General features: G+C 41.9%; 1 protein-coding gene across 1 annotated transcript in view; it reads left to right on the top strand.

Moving 5' to 3' along the window:
* Nucleotides 1–18,555, top strand: part of MCOLN2 (mucolipin TRP cation channel 2) — a 63,632-nt gene that overhangs the window by 14,433 nt on the left and 30,644 nt on the right. Inside the window, exons 2-6 of the mRNA XM_059899786.1 lie at nt 1,047–1,206; nt 8,010–8,183; nt 9,946–10,099; nt 17,529–17,613; nt 17,718–17,814. Of these exons, the coding sequence (XP_059755769.1) occupies nt 1,047–1,206; nt 8,010–8,183; nt 9,946–10,099; nt 17,529–17,613; nt 17,718–17,814 (670 nt within the window). The remainder of the gene's footprint in view (nt 1–1,046; nt 1,207–8,009; nt 8,184–9,945; nt 10,100–17,528; nt 17,614–17,717; nt 17,815–18,555) is intronic.

The raw sequence follows: 18,555 nt of genomic DNA, 5'->3' as shown, positions 1-18,555 counted from the left end.
GTTAGCTCCACTCTTTGGCAAGCTCTCCTATGCTGGCTTCCAGGCGAGATGGTGAGATGACTTCCAGGAATTCTAGACTCAGCCTATGCTTTAAGTCTGTGATCCCCAAACTTTGCTGATTATGCATTCAACAGTAAAAGTTAAGCACATATCCCCAATGTGTATATATTATTTATAAATTATATGCTACTATATACCACTGTTATTTTATATGTTATATTATTAGCAGAGCTCATTTTTCTGTTTGTTTGTTTTTAAGATAAAGAATAAAATAGAAGTACTAATATTTTCTATTCTCTCAGTGGATTGTTTTGCACACCCCATTTTGGGGACTACTTAGTGGAAAGACCACATCTCTTCCATTGGTTATAATTACAGTCTTGTGACCACATTTCATTGTTTCTTTTTGGCCTAGCTTGAGTCATGTGCCCATTTCTGAGTCCAGAGTCCTTGAAATAGTAAAAGCAAAATTTTGCTAATATATAGGGTGACACAATTATATGATTGGGCATAAATAGAGAGATGCTATTTTAACTTTAAAGATATTTATAATTTGGGATCTTATAATCACTGATATATCATGCAAAAAAAAAAGAGACATAATCCTTCTTTCAAGGATTATAGAACAGAGAGTTATAGAACAGAGATTCTCTATTTCCGTAACAATTTAATTCCATTAGTCTATACTAAATTTCTGTGATTTCACACCTAGCATATCACAAAAGTATCCCACCTAGTTTTTGTTAATACTCCAGTGACAGGTGAATGCGATCTGTTAAGATGTAGGAATTGACAGGTCTTGCAAATAAAATCCTATTTTTATAATTTTGATAATGGCCACTTGGAACAAGATGGGTAGCTATATGTAAAGGCAGGTGATAGAAGGTCCTGAATCATTTTCAGATTTCTAAAGTGAAAAGGACTTCACTGGCTGGAGAGAGTTTTGCTTGTAAGAATGGGTAAAGCATGTGAATGGAAAGTATTATTCAGGAGCTTTCTGATGGATAGGCTCTTTTGTGTATTTAAAAATTAATCTTCTTTGGCAGAGGTGCAATGGCTCATCTTGATTCTGAGGTGAAAGAAGAATGTCTGAGAGAAGACCTGAAGTTTTACTTCATGAACCCTTGTGAAAAATTCCGAGCCAGACAACAGATTCCGTGGAAAATGGGTTTGCAGATTTTGAAGATAGTCATGGTCACCACACAGGTAAATTATATTATCAGTTCATTTGTTCTTTTTCTTTTTAAATTTTATTTATTTATTTATTTATTTATTTATTTATGGCTGTGTTGTGTCTTCGTTTCTCTGCGAGGGCTTTCTCCAGTTGTGGCAAGCGGGGGCCACTCTTCATCGTGGTGCGCGGGCCTCTCACTATCGCGGCCTCTCTTGTTGCGGAGCACAGGCTCTACACGCGCAGGCTCAGTAGTTGTGGCTCACGGGCCCAGCCGCTCCGCGGCATGTGGGATCTTCCCAGACCAGGGCTCGAACCCGTGTCCCCTGCATTGGCAGGCAGACTCTCAACCACTGCGCCACCAGGGAAGCCCCTATTTGCTCTTTTTCTTACCCCAAGAGGAAACTGTTTTCCCATGTTCTGCCACTTGACTTTTGTCCCGAAAAGGCCACGCTCATGTTCATAAACCTGTAAAATTATATTGATTCTGGAGGGCAGGTGGTAGGTCGAAGTTCGGTTTAGATGCCTACTTTGTTTTAATAAGGGACTCTGAGGTCATCTCTCACAGGTTCTGTAAATATAGATAATACTAAATCTGAAGGGGGGGGGGTAGGGTTTCTATATCTGAATGAGGCACAGGGCTCGTGAAGGCTGCCCAGTCCAAAGTGATCTGTGTTCTTGAAATCTTTCATCTTTATTCAAACACATCTTATATAAATACACTTCGGAAATCTGCATTTTGGACTGTTTTGATTTTGGATTTATGGAATGCTAAATTTTCTTTTCATTAGTAGCTAAGTGCTTAAGTAAACACTCCCCCACCTTACCTACGCCCCATCCCCTTTCCCAGGCACTATCAGGAGTGTCTAAAGACTACACTGGGACCTTTTGTTTAAATTCATATTGTTAAGCACTTTATTATCAGTTGTCATCTAGTTTTGGGGCCTGTGCTACTGAAACAGTTTTAGGGAGGCTTCTCTGTAGGTAACTACATTTGAAACACGCGTCCTTTTAAAAACAGTACTAATTTGGGATATTAGGCTCCATGGGAAAATAATCATTCTGTCATCAGTGTAAAAACTGTTTGTAAAGATGTGATTTCTGGAACACAAAAGTAAATACCTTTCTAAAAATCACTTCCATATAGTTTTAGAAATGAGAGAGGCGGCTCCTGCCATGACTGAAGTTGCATCTTTATCCTGTGTTCAGAAAGAGGTCTTGTCACTGCATGACATGCTGTACCAACTCATCACGTTTTAGGGTAAACAAGTTACTTCCAAAGAAACAAAGATGAGAGACAGGGCCAGTGTTAAATGTATATGCTTAGCTATTTTCTTTGAAAATCTTTTTCATTTTAATTCTTGGTTTTGAGGTTTTAACTTTGGCAACCTACCTATAAAGTAGGTGCATTGCTAGTATTGTTTGGAAGAAGGAGAAATAATGTCCCCTTTTGCTATTTGGTTAATTTTAATTTTTCCCCAATTACTTCTCTTGCCAAACCAGCTGTCATTTCAAGTTTTTGATCTATTAATGTTACTAAGATTGTAACTTACCTAGGCATAAAATATCATCACCCTCTTTGACTTACCTTTTTTGTCCTGATAACTACTAAATCCCATGTAGTCTTCCTTCAAAACTGTATCTCTTTATGTTTTGCCATATTCACTATCTTCTCTCTAGCACAAACTCTTACATTGTTAGTTAATTAAAAATGTGTATGAAGCACCTCGTATGCTCTGCATTGTCTTGGGAGTGTAAGCTGTGAATGTCTTACCACTGCTGACAGCTCACACGTAGCCTAGGTGTTCCGTGTGCCAGGCACAGTAAGTGCTTTATGTGTGTTAGCTCATTCCATCCTCACTGGAACCCATGAGGTAGGTTCAGTTTTTACCCCCTTTGTATGGATGAGGAAACTGAACCAAAAAGAGCTGAGTAATTTGCCTATGGCCATTCAGCCAGTAAGTGGCAGAGCCGGGATTTGAACTCCGGCAGTCTGGCTCTAGAGTCTGCACTCTTATTCAAATGCTGTTTCTTTCCAGATGTTGATCTTCAGAGTTTGCACTCGAGGAATACACATAAGTTAGCTAGGCTGCTTCTGGAATTCATCTTAGGCCTACCTTTTTTTAGCTCCATATGCACCAGTCCATTCAATACATGTCAGATTAATTTTTCTTAGAATGCTTTTATTGTCTCTCTCCTGCTCAGAAACTTCTGTAGAGCCCTATTTCCCACAGAACAAAATTTTGACTCTGTGGCCTGAAATTCACAGATTTCCACAGTCTCCTTCAACATGCCTTTCCAGCAGGTTTTCATCTCCTGTTTCCTCCCCACATCCCAGAGAGATGGCCCCACCCAGTGATTCTCGTCCCTGCCCTGCTGTTTCTCCAAGTCCAGAGGGATTCTTTTTCTCCCTCATCCTGCAGGTGCTATTTGAAGTCCACCTCCCCCGCCAGCCTTGCCTGATCACTCAACGCGTGGTTTTTCTTGGTTCACTAGTACCCCTTGCTGGCCACATCACTGATTTCACTTTTAATAGAATATTTCTGGGAATCGATCGTTTACTTTTTGGTGTAACTGTACCCGGCCTCCCCTAACAAAATTGTGGTGGATTAAACTTGTGTTCCCCTGTAGGGTCATTCTAATAAGTTTTGCTACTTGGGTGATATGTAATTGGAACAGATTTCTCAAATATCTTTCTTTCCTTCAAATCCCACTTTTCCCTCCTCCTCTTTTTCTGTCTCTTTTAGCACTCCATCCTCAAGTCTAATGGGATGGGTTCTGTTTTATCGCGGTTGATGGGAAGGAAACTTTTTTTTTTAGACATTCCTACCCTGCATTCTGCAGTAATTTATAATCTTGAGAGAGCTGTCTACATTCTTTTGCTAGATCTGCTCTTTCTCTCCCGTATTCTTTGTATATTATTAGAGTGGTATCTTGTTTTTACCTGGTACAGAATATTATCTCCTCCATTGATTTCATAATCAGGTCTTAAATTCACAATCTTTGCCAGGCTGCACTTAATGTGTAATTCTTTTTCTGTCTTATAGCTTCAGCAAATCTTAAGATCTAGTTAGTGGGGCTAGAATGCACTTTTCTGCCAGCCCCTTTTAAAAAATGAAATTATTTGACCAATCCTCCATCATCTCTTCACGCTTGCTCTGTGGGGGGTGTTTCGTCCTGCCATCGCAGGAAGGGGACCTCATGATCTCCCCCTCCAGGGTTTCTCTCCTCTACTGAGAGATGCTTGGAAAATCCTACCCCTGACCTGATTTGGGGCCATACATGTTGATCTTTGCTTGTTCTGTGAACAACAGGATGGAGAACATTTCCTGTTCTTGATGCCAGATGGAGGTAGTTCCAAGCAGAGATTCTACCTCCATGTTCTCTCATTCCCAAAATTGAGGTAATGAGCTTTGAGTCTAAATAAGGTGGTAGCTTAAAATAGCAGCAAATCGAATGCTGCTGTCTTGGTCAAGTTATTCACTCCCTATTCACTTTTTGGGTTTCTTTAGCTTAGCTAGGAGCATGGGAAGAGTGGCTCTAATATTCCCCACTTCTAGAGTTAAGTTGGCAGCATTTCAGTTTGAGAGGTTGTAGGCCATGTGGTCAAGAGAACTAACAGGTGAGTCAAACAAACCTGGTTTGGATCCCCGCTCTCACACTTTTCTGTTTCAACCTGGATAAAGTATCTGACTTCAGGTTGCAGGTGTATAAAATGGGATGGACAGATTCGGTATTTGACTCTGACATTGTGATGGCCACTATTCCAGTTCCTGAATGCATAGTAGTGGGGAAAAAAGAAAAAAAAAAAAATCCCTGTTCTTGTGGAGTCCAGTGTAATATCTCCCTCAGGGGGTATTGGGAAATTAAGTGAGAAATAAAAATTATAAATTTTAGGCACAGTGCCTGGCACTCAGGACATAAGAGCTGTTATTCAGCACTATGCCGTGTCAACCTTGCCCACTTTGTATCCCCGCTTCGCACAGAATAAGCACTCAGTAAACATCGATTGAAGAACTTGATTCATGTGTGTGTACCAGTTTTTTTTTTTCATTTGTATGTCAGTATTTAATAAAACCCCCAAACAATCACATGTGTATTGTTTCCCCGGTTTACTTTTTTAGCTTTTGAAAAGCAACGTGACCTTTCCTTTTCTGGCAGTTCCTACAGGCACCATTGATAGACATCACATGCTTGAAAGAATCTTTAGCCTTTGGTTGCTTAGCTTTCAGCACAGGTTGGATGTTGTGGGACTTCTTATCTGATATTTTCCTTAGAATAGCTGGGTTAAGCAATGGCTCAATCCTTTGACTTGGTATTTGAGGAATGTGATCTGGTGAGGCTCAGATGCTAAGAGTGTCATCTATGTACATTCTCCAACAATAGTTGCAGGTCTGGAAAGCTAGCACCTAAATTCTTTAACAGGAGTCTTAAAGTCAGATTTTTCAGCAGATGGAACTCCTGTAACATAATAAATAAAAATGACTTTGGATTTAGGCCTGGCTTTCATTCTAGTTAGGTGTCTTGGGCAGTGTAATGAGACTAAATCTCAGTTTCCACATATGTAAAGTGGGGTTAACAGTATTAACATTTTCATAAGATTGTTGTGTTAGTGAGAGATAGTGCATGTAAAGCAGTTAGTACAGTGCCTGGAGTGTGATAATTGCTGAAAAGTGGTAACTATTTTTAATTATTTAGCCTTTTTAAAAAGTCAGGCAAAATTTAAAGATAAAAAATACAGGGACTTCCCTGGTGGCGCAGTGGTTAAGAATCCGCCTGCCAATGCAGGGAATAAGGGTTCGATCCCTGGTCCGGGAAGATCCCACATGCTGCAGAGCAACTAAGCCCATGTGCCACAACTACTGAGCCTGTGCTCTAGAGCCCGTGCTCTGCAACAAGAGAAGCCATTGCAATGAGAAGCCTGTACACCACAACGAATAGTATCCCCCGCTCGCCGCAACTAGAGAAAGACTGCATGCAGCAACGAAGACCCAACCGAGCCAAAAATAAAAATAAATTAAAAAAAAATACAAATCACTAAAAAAATTATGTAAGTTTGCATGTGCAAATTAACATTTGTTTCATCTGAAAGGTCTGGTAGTTGAACCGTGGAGTGACAGCAGGTAACACAAATGTCAAGGTCATCTTGTTGAACTTGCTGGTTTCACACATGATAGCAGAGTCCCAAATTGATTTGGTGACTTAGTATGGTGAAGGTTTGTGTTAAGTTTTCTGGACTCTCATTGTCTTATCAAGCAGATGAGGAGATAAAGTGGGTAGATGGGGAAGGGTGTGTGGGACAGGGTTTATAAAGGTTTGACTTCTGCCGTGGCATGTGTGTGTCTATATGTGTGTTGATGTGAGAAGGAGAGAGAGCGAGAGCAGCAGGGCACACGTGAGGGTGTACGTGTGAGAGAGAGTGTGTGAGAGTGACTGCGAAAGAGTACGTGACAGAGCGTGCGTTTGAGTGTGAGTGGAGAGAGAGGCTGGAATTTCCTGGGTTTTGGGGGTAAACATTTAGTGCCTGCTAATTTTCCCTACTTGTTGGATTCCAAGAAGCAAACTTAAGGGCAGAAAGAATACATTTACTCCTGGTGAAGAGAGCCCTCGGCATCTAACCCTGTACTGTGATACAGTATAAGGGGGAATAAGTAGGAGTTTTTTCACAAGAAGGTGGGTGCTTGGTGACAATGTTTGGGTCGACATCATGGAGGTGGAGCGACCCCTGTTATCCTTTGTGGTGCTTTGATGCTGTAGATCTTGGAGACAGGAACTCTTAGGTGTAAATCTCATATGAGTTCTTGCAGAGCTAGAGGAATTGAATTCCTTTGACGACAATTACCTCTTAGCTGGAGGAAGTACTACACAGGCCACTTTTCAAAAACATTCTTCAAAAGCCACGTGCAAAACATTGTTATGATTTTTTAAAATACTTACAATTTCTAAATGTGAAATCATTTAGATTTAACTGTCCAATAGTAGTCAAGCACGTGAATTAGTGGTTTACTAAGCACAGTTGACCCTTGAACATAGCAGGTTGGAACCACACAGGTTCACTTATACGAGGATGTATTTCAGTAGTAAATACTACAGTGCTACACGATCCACGATCCATGGTTATTTGAATCCTCGAATTCGCAGGGCGGACTATAAATTATACTTGGATTAACCCCCGCATTGTTCAAGGCTCAAATGTCCATCAGTTTTGAAAACAATAAATTTGAAATGCAAGTATAAGAAAAATAGATTCAAATTAGATAACCAACCAGGACCTACTGTACAGCACAGGGAACTGTACTCCATATCTTGTAATAACCCGTAATGGAAGAGAATACAAAAAAGAATATATATATATATATATATATATATATATATATATATATATATATATATATATATAATTGAATCACTTTGCCATACATCTGAAGCTATCACAACATTGTAAATCAACTATATTTCAATTAAAAATTTTTTGAAAAGAAAAAAATAGCAAAACTATAAAAAAAGACAAAGAAAAATGGATTCAGACTTAACTGATTTGGATTCCTCCTTCCTCTTCTCCTTCTCCATCATTAAAGGCCAGTAAGGTTGTTAGTCATTGGGAGTGGTCATTTCTTCTAATTCTATGCTATTTTGAGTTGCTGATTTAGCTTGATGAGGTTATTTCTGGGGGGGGAAAGAATTCCTGTATTTTGACATTGATACGATTAGTAAAAACCAAAGCAGTGAGATTTTTCTGGCTGATGTTTATAGGTGAGGATTCAGGATAATAAGAAGGCATTTGCCTCCCCTGGTAAATGGTAAAATTCATATACTTCTGTTTGATTTTCTTTCCTAGCTTGTTCGTTTTGGTTTAAGTAACCAGCTGGTGGTTGCTTTCAAAGAAGAAAACACTGTTGCTTTTAAGCACTTGTTTTTGAAAGGATATTCCGGTGTAGATGAAGATGAATACAGTTGCAGTGTATATACTCAAGAGGACACCTATGAGAGCATCTATTTTGCTATTAGTCAGGCAAGTATTTTCTTGTGACTTACCTATACTTTGAGAATATGTTGATCCTTGACCTGTTATCTTAGCAAAGAAAAAAATTATACATATATAAACATATTCTGATTTAAGTTTTGCATAGTCTGCCAAAAAAGTTTATTGCTTTTTCTGTGGCTACATTTCCACACAATAGATTATGCCTATTTTAAGTTTTTCTCTAAGCTTTATGTTTGTATTTATCCCTTCCCACCCACTACTATTGGGAGATTACCGCAGATCAAATAGCCAGATAGCTAAAAATAGGCTTATAATCTCAGAAGGTTTGATGAATGAGAGACCAAATCTAAGATTCTAGCGTCTCAATTTTGATGTCTTAGCATTAATAAGCCTAGCTGAACCTTAAGAATATGGAGTAGGATATGGTAATATTTGTGTCTAGGTAGTATTGAGAAACCAGATTGGTAGGCCTGAAGAAAATATTTAAAGGAGAGAAATTCTTATTCTTTCATATTCATTCATTCATTCGTTTACTCATTCAGTAAATATTTGGGTACCTAGTATGTACCAGGTACTGTTCTAGACATTGGGGATATAGCATGAATCAAACAGACAAAACCCCTGTCCTTATAGAGCTTAATTCTAGAGGGGAGAGCCAGACAAATGAAAAGAAGTGAAAAATATAGTACAGAATGCTGACTCCTTGAAAACACCACCAAAACAAACAAACAAACAAACAAAAAAACGCATGTTGAGAAGCAAGACTGAGCTCACTGCTAACAGTGGTGGCAGAGGTGGTCCCTTGACCATTCTCCATAGATTGTAGAGTGCAAAGTCCGGGTATAGATTTTGAAGTCTGGTTTAAGGCAGGTCTTTCAATGTGAGGGGAGCTGGATAAGAATTGAGTAAAGATCATCATATGATAGTTTAGGATTGGTGGGCATAACAAGATGCGGGTTTTGGTGGGGTATGTTCAGAGAGTCCTGGGAGTTATTAGACTACATCTTCAAAATGATCATCTATTTAAAAGAGGTTTGGGGATGTTCCTGAAGTAAACAATGCAGTTATTTGCAATTTTTATGTTCCTGGGCAAAAGTTTCCTGGAATAATAAATTCATATTAATGAAGATAGGGGCCAGTAAAGCCCTGGTAGTACAGATAGGCAGATGGTAAAGCTGTGTTAATGTAAGCGGTGGGTGTGGATGGCTTGGGTCCTCAGAGGTATGTTGAAAATGATAACTGGAATAAAGCAGGGGAGGAGCCTGGACTGCCTGGTGGTGCCTGTGCACTGGAGATGGATGTTTGCAGTTTTCTTTGGGTGGTAAGGAAAGGCCTCATGGAGGCGGTAATATTTGAGTCAAGGTCTGAAGAAGTGAACCTTGCAGATAGATACCTGAGCTTCTAGGCAGAGGGAACAGCAAAGGCCCCAGGCAGGACTGTGCCTAGAGAGCTCCAGAACTGCCTGGAGGTCAGTGTGGCTTTGGAGGTTGGGGGGGTGGGGGTGGAGCCAGTGGCCAGTAGTGGGCTGGGAGTTCAGAGAGATAGGCAGGACCTTGACTTTGGCTCTGAGTAGGTGGGAGCCTCTGGCTGCACTTTAGTTTCGAGTTCTGTGACGCCGTGTGTTTCTGCTCAAGCCCAGAAAATTACCTTGTGGTGTTTTACATTGGGGAGTTCTACTGAGGGACATGAGACAAACAATAAAAAATAGCTAAAAGTATATTCCATATGCTGTAACTTCTGATGAAACTTGTTAAGCTCATAAGTGTCTTTATTTAACTATTTTTAATAGTTTCATCAGCTAAGGAATTTATCTCTTGGGACCCTTGGTTATGGAGAAAATGAAGACAGCAGAATTGGATTAAAAGTCTGTAAGCAGCATTACAAGAAAGGGACCATGTTTCCTTCTAATGAGACGCTAAATATTGACAGCGACATTGAAATAGGTAATACAGTGATAATTCATTACATGTCTTTATCATCTTCTGGGGTAAGAGCAAAAAACACCCTCGTGCGCTGGCAGCCCAAATGAAACAACTTTGCTTTTGTGATGGCTGACCTATCTGAGGCTTTAACATTTGCCTGCAAAGGGCTTTGGCTCAGGAAACTATGGGTCTGCTGTGACAGGACCAGGAACATTTGTGGATCTCTTTGGTGCAACTCAAGATTGTTGGTTTTTGGGGTAAATGCACAGGTGTTTCCTGTTTGTTTAATTTTTTCCCTCCATGAGGGGGTGATTAGGCTTTTTGAAAAAAAATGAGTCTGTATTTGTTAAATGAAATAATGTGAGTTAAAATGCTTGGTACTCTTGCTTTTATCATTTGTTAAATATATTAATGCTCTTCAAAGGTGAATTGTGATTAATAACTCATTTTCTCTGTTTGGAGATTGTTTGGCAAAAAGTTAACATCTAATCAAGCAGAATTGTTTTGTGACATTCTGTTAAGAATTTAAAAGCATACCATATATAAGTGCAAAGTATTTGACTTGAGGCTCTGGAGGTTTTGTCTTTCATTCAACAAACCTTTGGTGTACAGTTATCACGCCTAAAGCACTCCCTGTTTTATGAACTGGGGTTGCAGAGATTAACCAGTCATGGCTCCTCAAGTAGCTAACAGGTCAGAAATCGGGGTCCTAGTAGCAGTGTAAATTTGGAGTGGTTTTATTAAAAAGAGAGCTCCAGGGCTTCTCTGGTGGCGCAGCGGTTGAGAGTCTGCCTGCCAATGCGGGGGACACGGGTTCGAGCCCTGGTCTGGGAAGATCCCACATGCCGCGGAGCAACTAGGCCCGTGAGCCACAACTACTGAGCCTGTGCGTCTGGAGCCTGTGCTCCGCAACAAGAGAGGCCGCGATAGTGAGAGGCCCGCGCACCACGATGAAGAGTGGCCCCCGCTTGCTGCAACTAGAAAAAGCCCTAGCACAGAAACGAAGACCCAACACAGCCAAAAATAAATAAATAAATTTAAATAGCACTTTATAAAAAAAAAAAAAAAGAGAGCTCCAGAGTTCATTTGACCATATTTCCTATAACCCAATTTTAAGGTGCCTTGGTAATACAATAGAAGAACATCCCTGTCAAACAAAGGTTCTAATTCTTTTTCCACAGGCTACCTGTTTAGAATCCTTTCATGAGTAAATGTGTCCTACCCTCTTGACTCTAAAAGAAACAGCCCATAAGCCAGCACTGTCAGGGTCCCCAGGTTGCTTCCAGAGACCCATCAGTAGCTTGGTTCTGTGGCCAGCAGCCTTGAAATGTCCCTTATCTTATTGCCCTGCAGGCTCTGCTATCCTGAGATGAGTGTGGTAGTCAATCTGCAGGGGCTGATCCAGTTTCACCCTGCATCTTTCTCCTGAGCTGTCAGCCGTGCTCCCCGCCGTGGGCAGTTCCTGTAACTGGGAGTCCTGAGAGGTGGAGCTGAAAGCTTGTGCAGTGACCCTATGCTCCTAATGAGCCATGGTCACTTGTCCTCTTAAAAATGTGAGCCTTAATTGGATGAATCATATGACTATTTTCCAGTGATTCATTTGTTGTTTCCCTCAACTGATTTTTCTTGGAAAATTGATTAAAGAAATGTGGCCAAAGTCAGTATCAGTGGCTAGGCGAGACAGAGCAGAAAGCAGGATTTATTCCCTGACCATTGGACAGTGGTGTCCTTGGTCATTTCCTGTCCATCATATGGAATATTTTTAACCAAATGGAGAGAAGTTGACTATTAATTTGACTTTATTTTAAGAGAGACTGTTGAAGCAAGCTAATTATATTTTTTGACTTATTAAATTAAATATAACTTATCAAAGAGAACTTTTTGATGTATCTATTCAAAAGGTATAAAAAATAATGTTAAAAATGCTTGATACTGGATTTTAGACTTTCTTGTCTTGGACACATTGGAGGAAGCCTGCAGACGGTATAAATAGGGATTGAGTTTGACTTCATTGGTGTGGCATTATAGTTTAAATAGGTGAATTAGCAGAAGCTGTTCTAGTTTACCTATTTATGAATTTTTCAGTATCTTTATGATTAAGAGAAGCATCCTTCAGTGTGCTCAGTGCAGAGATCTGCCTGTGTGCTGCTTTCCTGGTGGGTTTATATTTAGCTGCATGACTGATTGTACAGTTCAAGCTAAGGGTTTCCCCTAATTCATGCTGAGGGCATATCCCTCTGTCCCTGCCTCTAGACCTATAGCTTTACAATTCAGATTCACTGGGGTACTGTAATGAATCCTGTTAAAAAAAATTTTTTTTACAACATTTAGATGGCTATCATTCTAATAAAGTGTTTCACTTTCTATAATGCAGATTTTGAATTTCTTATCTTCTCCTTTCCACATATTCTTAGCATGAAGCATTATGACCATTTCATCATTTTACCTGTCATTTTAAGAACATGTTGAATCCACCCTCCCTTTGTCTCTGAGAGGGTTGTTATTTCGTTTGCTGGAGTGTTCTGCCTTGTAAATGAGATTCATTTGAGTGTTGAGGCTGCTACTCCAATATCAGTTTGTTCTGTTTGAGGTTTGATGCTTTACTCAGGGCTTTTGCCATTCTTTAAAAAAAAAAAAATCTCAGTTCTTAGGTTTTGCTGCCACCAGGTGCTCAGTGGCCTCATTAGCAATGACTGGAGCATGAGGTGTGGCAGACTCCAGAGAGCTCTGAATGTGTATGTAGATAAAGCGTTGTTCTCCTATTACAATTACAGCATCTGAATAATCAAATAGACTTTTATAAGGCAAATTCTACAGATAGTGTAACATTAACTAACATGTGCTGTCATATTTCTCTGAATCCGTCATCAATTTTTAAAAAAACTCATCTGTTTTATAAACATTTGAAGGTGAAAAAAATTAATGTCCTTTTTCATTTAAAAAAAATTGTTATTGGCGTATAGTTGCTTTACCGGATTGTGTTAGTGTATACTGTACAGCGAAGTGAATTAATGTCTTAGAATGAATGAAATACAGGAGAAAAAGGCCTTGGACAGTATCTGGCACACAGATTTTTAACATATTCCTCCTTCTTTCAGTCATTTACCCAGATAAGTTTAATTTAACTTATTATTTTTTCCTTTTCCTTTACTTTAGAATAAGAATGTTAAAGGTAGAAGGGCCTTAAATAGCCTCAGTTTGGCCTTCACTTTACAGTTGAGGAAACTGATGTTCAGTCAGACTTGGTGACTAGGCCAAGGTCACGCAGTGATTTAGTGACCGTGGGTCTTTGCTACTCTAAACCCGGTACCATGGGCATCACCCAGGAGCTTGTGAGACATGCAGAATCTCCAGGCCCCCCTAGCCCTGCAGAATCCATATTTGCATCTTAACGAGATCCCTGAATGACATATACGCACATTAAGCTTGGGAAGCGCCGGCTCAGTACTCCACAGCTGAAGGTCTTTGACTTCGCACAGACCTCTCTTTTACCAACTTCACACATTTTATACTGTCCATCACCATCGGCCTTCAGTGCCCCCTGTACCAGCTTGGACACCCCTGTCCGCTCAGTATCACTCCCTTACAAAAGCGGTTCGGGCGCTTGCCTCTCCCTTCTTTCTCACCTGGATCCTGCCGGCCGTCACCAGGGTCCTCCGTGGCCGAGCCCCGGTGCCCCAGCTGCTGATACCTCCTGGAGAAATGGGCCAGAGCAGAACACACGCTCACACGGCCACACATCTGCAAGCCTCCGCACACAGCCCCTCCAGCAGGCTTCCCGTCAGCCCGGGGCTGCAGAGGCGAGGCCACGACCAAAGGCCTCCCGCAGCACCAGGGCCCACCCCTTTCAGCTCTGCGAAGTCGCCTCCCTCTGTCTGCACCCAAATTCGCCTCTCTGAGCTCAGTTCCTCCCTGAGTTCCAGACTCCTCCTCCATTCAGCCGGCTGCTTGACAGGCCACGTGACAACCCCCGCTGTGACTCTAATAGGGACTTCAAACCTGCTGTGCCCAAAACAGAACATTTCAAGCCTCCCCTACCCCCCACCCCTGGCTCAACCTGTTTCTTTCTACTCTTGCCCATCTCAGAAAACGAAACCAACATTTTCACATCATGCCATCATATTCCCAGTTGCTCAAGCCCCAAACTTGAATGTGTTGGTTTCTCCATTTCCATTGCCACCTCTGTAGTCCAAGCCGCTGCCACTCTTGCTTGGACTGGTCTCCACCCCCTGCCCTGCCCCTCAGCAAGCAGAATGATATTTTTTAAAAAATTGGCTAAGTTGGGACATCTCATTCCCTGGCCTAAAACCCACGAGTGGCTTCCCATCTTTTTAGAATAAAACCCGCAAGTCCCTGTAGGACGGGCCACCCGCCTGCCTCTCCACGCCCCCGCTTCCCTGGTCCTGCCTCCTTGCTGTTTGTTGAACAAGTCAGGCTCTTTCTTGCCTGGGACTTAGTGCTCACTTTTGTCCTGCCCGGAGCGCTCCCCCTGGATCTGTGCTCAGCTGGGTCTCCTTCCTCCCTCAGGTGTCGGTTTAAACAGCCCCAGCACCGGTTTAAACAGCCCCAGTGCCGCAGAGCCCTTCCCAACAGTTCTCCTCAGGTAGGGCCTCCCCACCCACTTAACCTCCATCACTTCACTGTGTCTTGGCAGTACTGTGCACACTGTGAAATTGTCTTATGTATATTTTTTCACTCTTGGTTTATCTCCCCCACTACAGTGTGAGCTCCATACAGACCTCGTCTGTCTCGTTCATTGCTCTACCTTCAGTGCCTGGCACAATGCCTGGCCCCTGAAAGCTTTCAGTAAATATTTACTGAATAAGTGAATGAGTCAGGAGGGAGCCTGGGCCTTTTGAGTTTCCGAAATAGGTGCTCAGAGGCCAGCCTCATCAGTGTACTGGTGAAGAGCTCAGGCTCTGGAACTGAGCACATGTGGATTTAAATTCTGGTTGGCCACCAGCTAGCTGTGTGACTTTGAGGAAGTTTCTTGGCCTCTCTGTGCCTTGGTTTGTCCATCTGTAAAATGGCAACAATAGTGTATCTCTCACAAGGTTGCTTCGGGGGTTAAACAGGATGATGCATTAAATGAGAGAACCTATAAAGCCCCGAGCACAGTGCCTGGCAGAGAGTAAGTCCCTGTATGTTTTTGCTATCTTTATCATCCTGTCTTTAGTTTCCTATAAAAAAAGTTTCTTTTGATCAACTGCCCTCACTGTATCGATCAAGGCCCAGTCAGGAAAACCAACATTGAATTGTTTCTTGATACTAATGGTCCATTTGCCAAACACAGAGAGGCACCCCCTCTGACACCTGCCTTTCTTAAATATTGTGGCTGTTGAGCTGTCCATTCAGCTCCGTGTCCTCGTTTTTCGCCCAGGATGCCTGATTGTCATAAAGTGTAAGTGTGTCCTCCATATTTTGAGTGTCCTATATACTAGGCAATGTGTGTTCAATAGCCACAGCAGTTGTGCCCTTGTTCTCAAGGACTTTATCTTCTAGTTGAGGGGATAGATAAGCAAATAAAGAGTCAAATTGTGAGAGAAGATTCTCAGAGAACAAGCCATAGGGCCTACCCGGGTTCTCAAGCACCTACTGAGTGTCGGGCACTGCAGGAGGCCCTGACTTTTCCATTTTTGAGGCAGCACAAAGGGGGCAGCAGCAGCCCAGGTGAGAGTCAGCCAGACTGGTTCACACCAGTTCTGGCATCAGGGCTGAGTGACCTTGAAGGGCGTTGACCATGAAAGGTGTTCATTGTCTCCAGACCTCCTCGGTTTCCTGCCAAGGTGTTAGGCTACACAATAGTGAGACTAATTTTTATGTGCGGCTCTTGGAATCATTCTTTTACAGTTTACAGCTCATAATTTATTTTTATTTGAATACAATCTAAGTTCCTTTCTTTCTCTTAATTTTTTTTTTTTTTGGAAAAGTATCGGACTAAACAGAAAAGTTGCCAAATAGCACAAAGATGTCCTTGTATACCTTTCATCTAACTTTCCCAAATGCTAACATTTTACCGCATTTGCTTTAGCATTCTTCCTACATAAAACAATTTCTCCTGAAATATAGGAGACTACGGTGCAGACAAAATGCCCCTACCTCTAAATACTTGTGTGCATCTCCCCAAACAAGATCATGCTCCTTATAACCACCGAACAGTGCTCAAAAGCATGAGTTAACATGGACGTGATACTATAATCTACAAACCCTATTCATATTTCATCAATTGCCCTAACATTATCTATCGCAAAAGCCATGCCTAACCTCCCTGGTCCAAGATCACATATTGCATTTAGTTGTCATGTATCTTTAGTTTCCTATAATCTGGAGAAAAATTGAGTTCTTGGCTTTTTTTTTTTTTTTTTAATGATCTTGATATTTTTAGAGTAGAATGTCCCTCCCTTGAGTTTTCCTGTTTTTCTTTTTTTTTTTTTAATTAATTAATTTATTTTTGGCTGTGCTGGGTCTTCGTTGCTGCACGCGGGCTTTCTCTAGTTGCGGCGAGCGGGGGCTACTCTTCGTTGCGGTGCGTGGGCTTCTCACTGCGGTGGCTTCTCTTGTTGCAGAGCACAGGCTCTAGGCGCGCAGGCTTCAGTAGTTGTGGCTCACGGGCTCTAGGCACACAGGCTTCAGTAGTTGTGGCACGCGGGCTCAGTAGTTGTGGCTCGCGGGCTCTAGAGTGCAGGCTCAGTAGTTGTGGCGCATGGGCTTAGTTGCTCCACGGCATGTGGGATCTTCCTGGGCAAGGGCTTGAACCCGTGTCCCCTGCATTGACAGATGGATTCTTAACCACTGTGCCACCAGGGAAGTCCCCCCTGGTTTTTGTGGGGTTTTTAAAAATACATTTATTTATTTATTTTTATTTTTGGCTGCATTGGGTCTTCGTCACTGCGCACAGGCTTTCTCTAGTTGCCGCGAGTAGGGGCTACTGTTCGTTGTGGTGCGCGGGCTTCTCATTGTGGTGGTTTCTCTTGTTGCGGAGCACGGGCTCTAGGCACGCGGACTTCAGTAGTTGTGGCGCACGGGATTAGTTGCTCCATGGCATGTGGGATCTTCCCAGACCAGGGGTCGAACCCGTGTCGCCTACGTTGGCAGGCTGATTCTTAACCACTGCGCCACCAGGGAAGCCCCTAGTTTTCCTGTTTCTTTGTGCCTAGATTGAGGTTACACATTTGGGGCAGAAATACCACACAAATGGTACATTATTTCAGGAGGCACATGATGTCTCTTTATCTCAATCCTGGTGATGTTAACTTTGATCACGTGGCTAGGGTGGGATCTGCCAGGTTCCCCACTGTAAAGTTACTGGTCTCCCTGTTGTGATTAATAAGTATTCTGTGGAGAGATGCTTTGGAACTTGTTGAGTCTCCTGCTCTCATCACACTTCGGCCCACTGGTTTCAGCATCTGATTCTTGCCTGACAGTCACTGTGGTTTTTTCATGGCCCTAGACTGCATTCACCTAGACCTCCAGACCCTCTCCAAGAACCCTCAGGACTGGAAGAACTCATCATTCTTCAGACTGGAATTTTATCGGTAAATATGCTTTAAAGTCTCATTGCCCAGGAGACGTAGGTGGGGAAAGGAGAGTAGGGTAGGAAGACTGTGGCAATTTATACCTTGTAATATTTTTTATTCAGCCTCTTGCAAGTTGAAATCTCCTTTCATCTCAAAGGCATTGACCTGCAGACGATTCATTCCCGAGAGCTACCAGACTGTTACATCTTTCAGAATACGGCAAGTGTCTATTTTACTAAGCCATTTAATCATTTTTCTCTACTCCTTTTGCAGGTGCAGAGTGCAAAGCACATCCGCCTATAGATGTGTTTGATGCAGTTGTGTTTAAAACAGTTTTAATGCCACTTTATAGCATCGTTGGTCCAAAGGCCGTGACTTCTAAAAATGATACAAGCCCATTCCAACTTTTTAAAACTAGATTTTTGGGTTGAAAAGAGTTTTCAAAGTGGACTTTGACTTCCTACTCTCCGAATACATTTTTAAAAATAGCTTACGACCTGTGTTTTAAGTGCCTATAATGTTTTTCCCACCTTCGAAGGAAGGTCTTTGCAAATGTTGTAGCAAATGTTTTCAAACCTCAAGGCAGAAAGTGCCCCCTTGGTCTGAAGGCCAATCTGCAAAGGATCAATTGCTGCAGCTTTTATTTTGGGAGAGGCAGGCATGTGCCATGGACTTCCTTCCTCCCTTCCTTCCTTCGTCCCTCCCTCCCTCCCTTCCTCTCTCCCTCCCTTCCTTCTTTCATGTTTCTTGATGGGCAGAACTGAATGCTCAATTGGACGTTATATGTAGCTGCTGTTTTAGCAATTCAGAAGCATACTTCATTCAACAACAATCGCTAAATGCTCAATGAGTCCCTACGAGGCAGCAGGCAAGTTGCCATGCTCTAGAGGTACCATGGCCCTCAGGAAGCTTACAGCCTAGTGGAAGAGATAGAAAAACAAGTCAACAAAAAAATTAATT

This window comes from Balaenoptera ricei, chromosome 1 (assembly GCF_028023285.1).
Source record: "Balaenoptera ricei isolate mBalRic1 chromosome 1, mBalRic1.hap2, whole genome shotgun sequence".
Classification (NCBI taxonomy): domain Eukaryota; kingdom Metazoa; phylum Chordata; class Mammalia; order Artiodactyla; family Balaenopteridae; genus Balaenoptera; species Balaenoptera ricei.
This window is presented reverse-complemented; position numbering and strand designations above follow the sequence as displayed.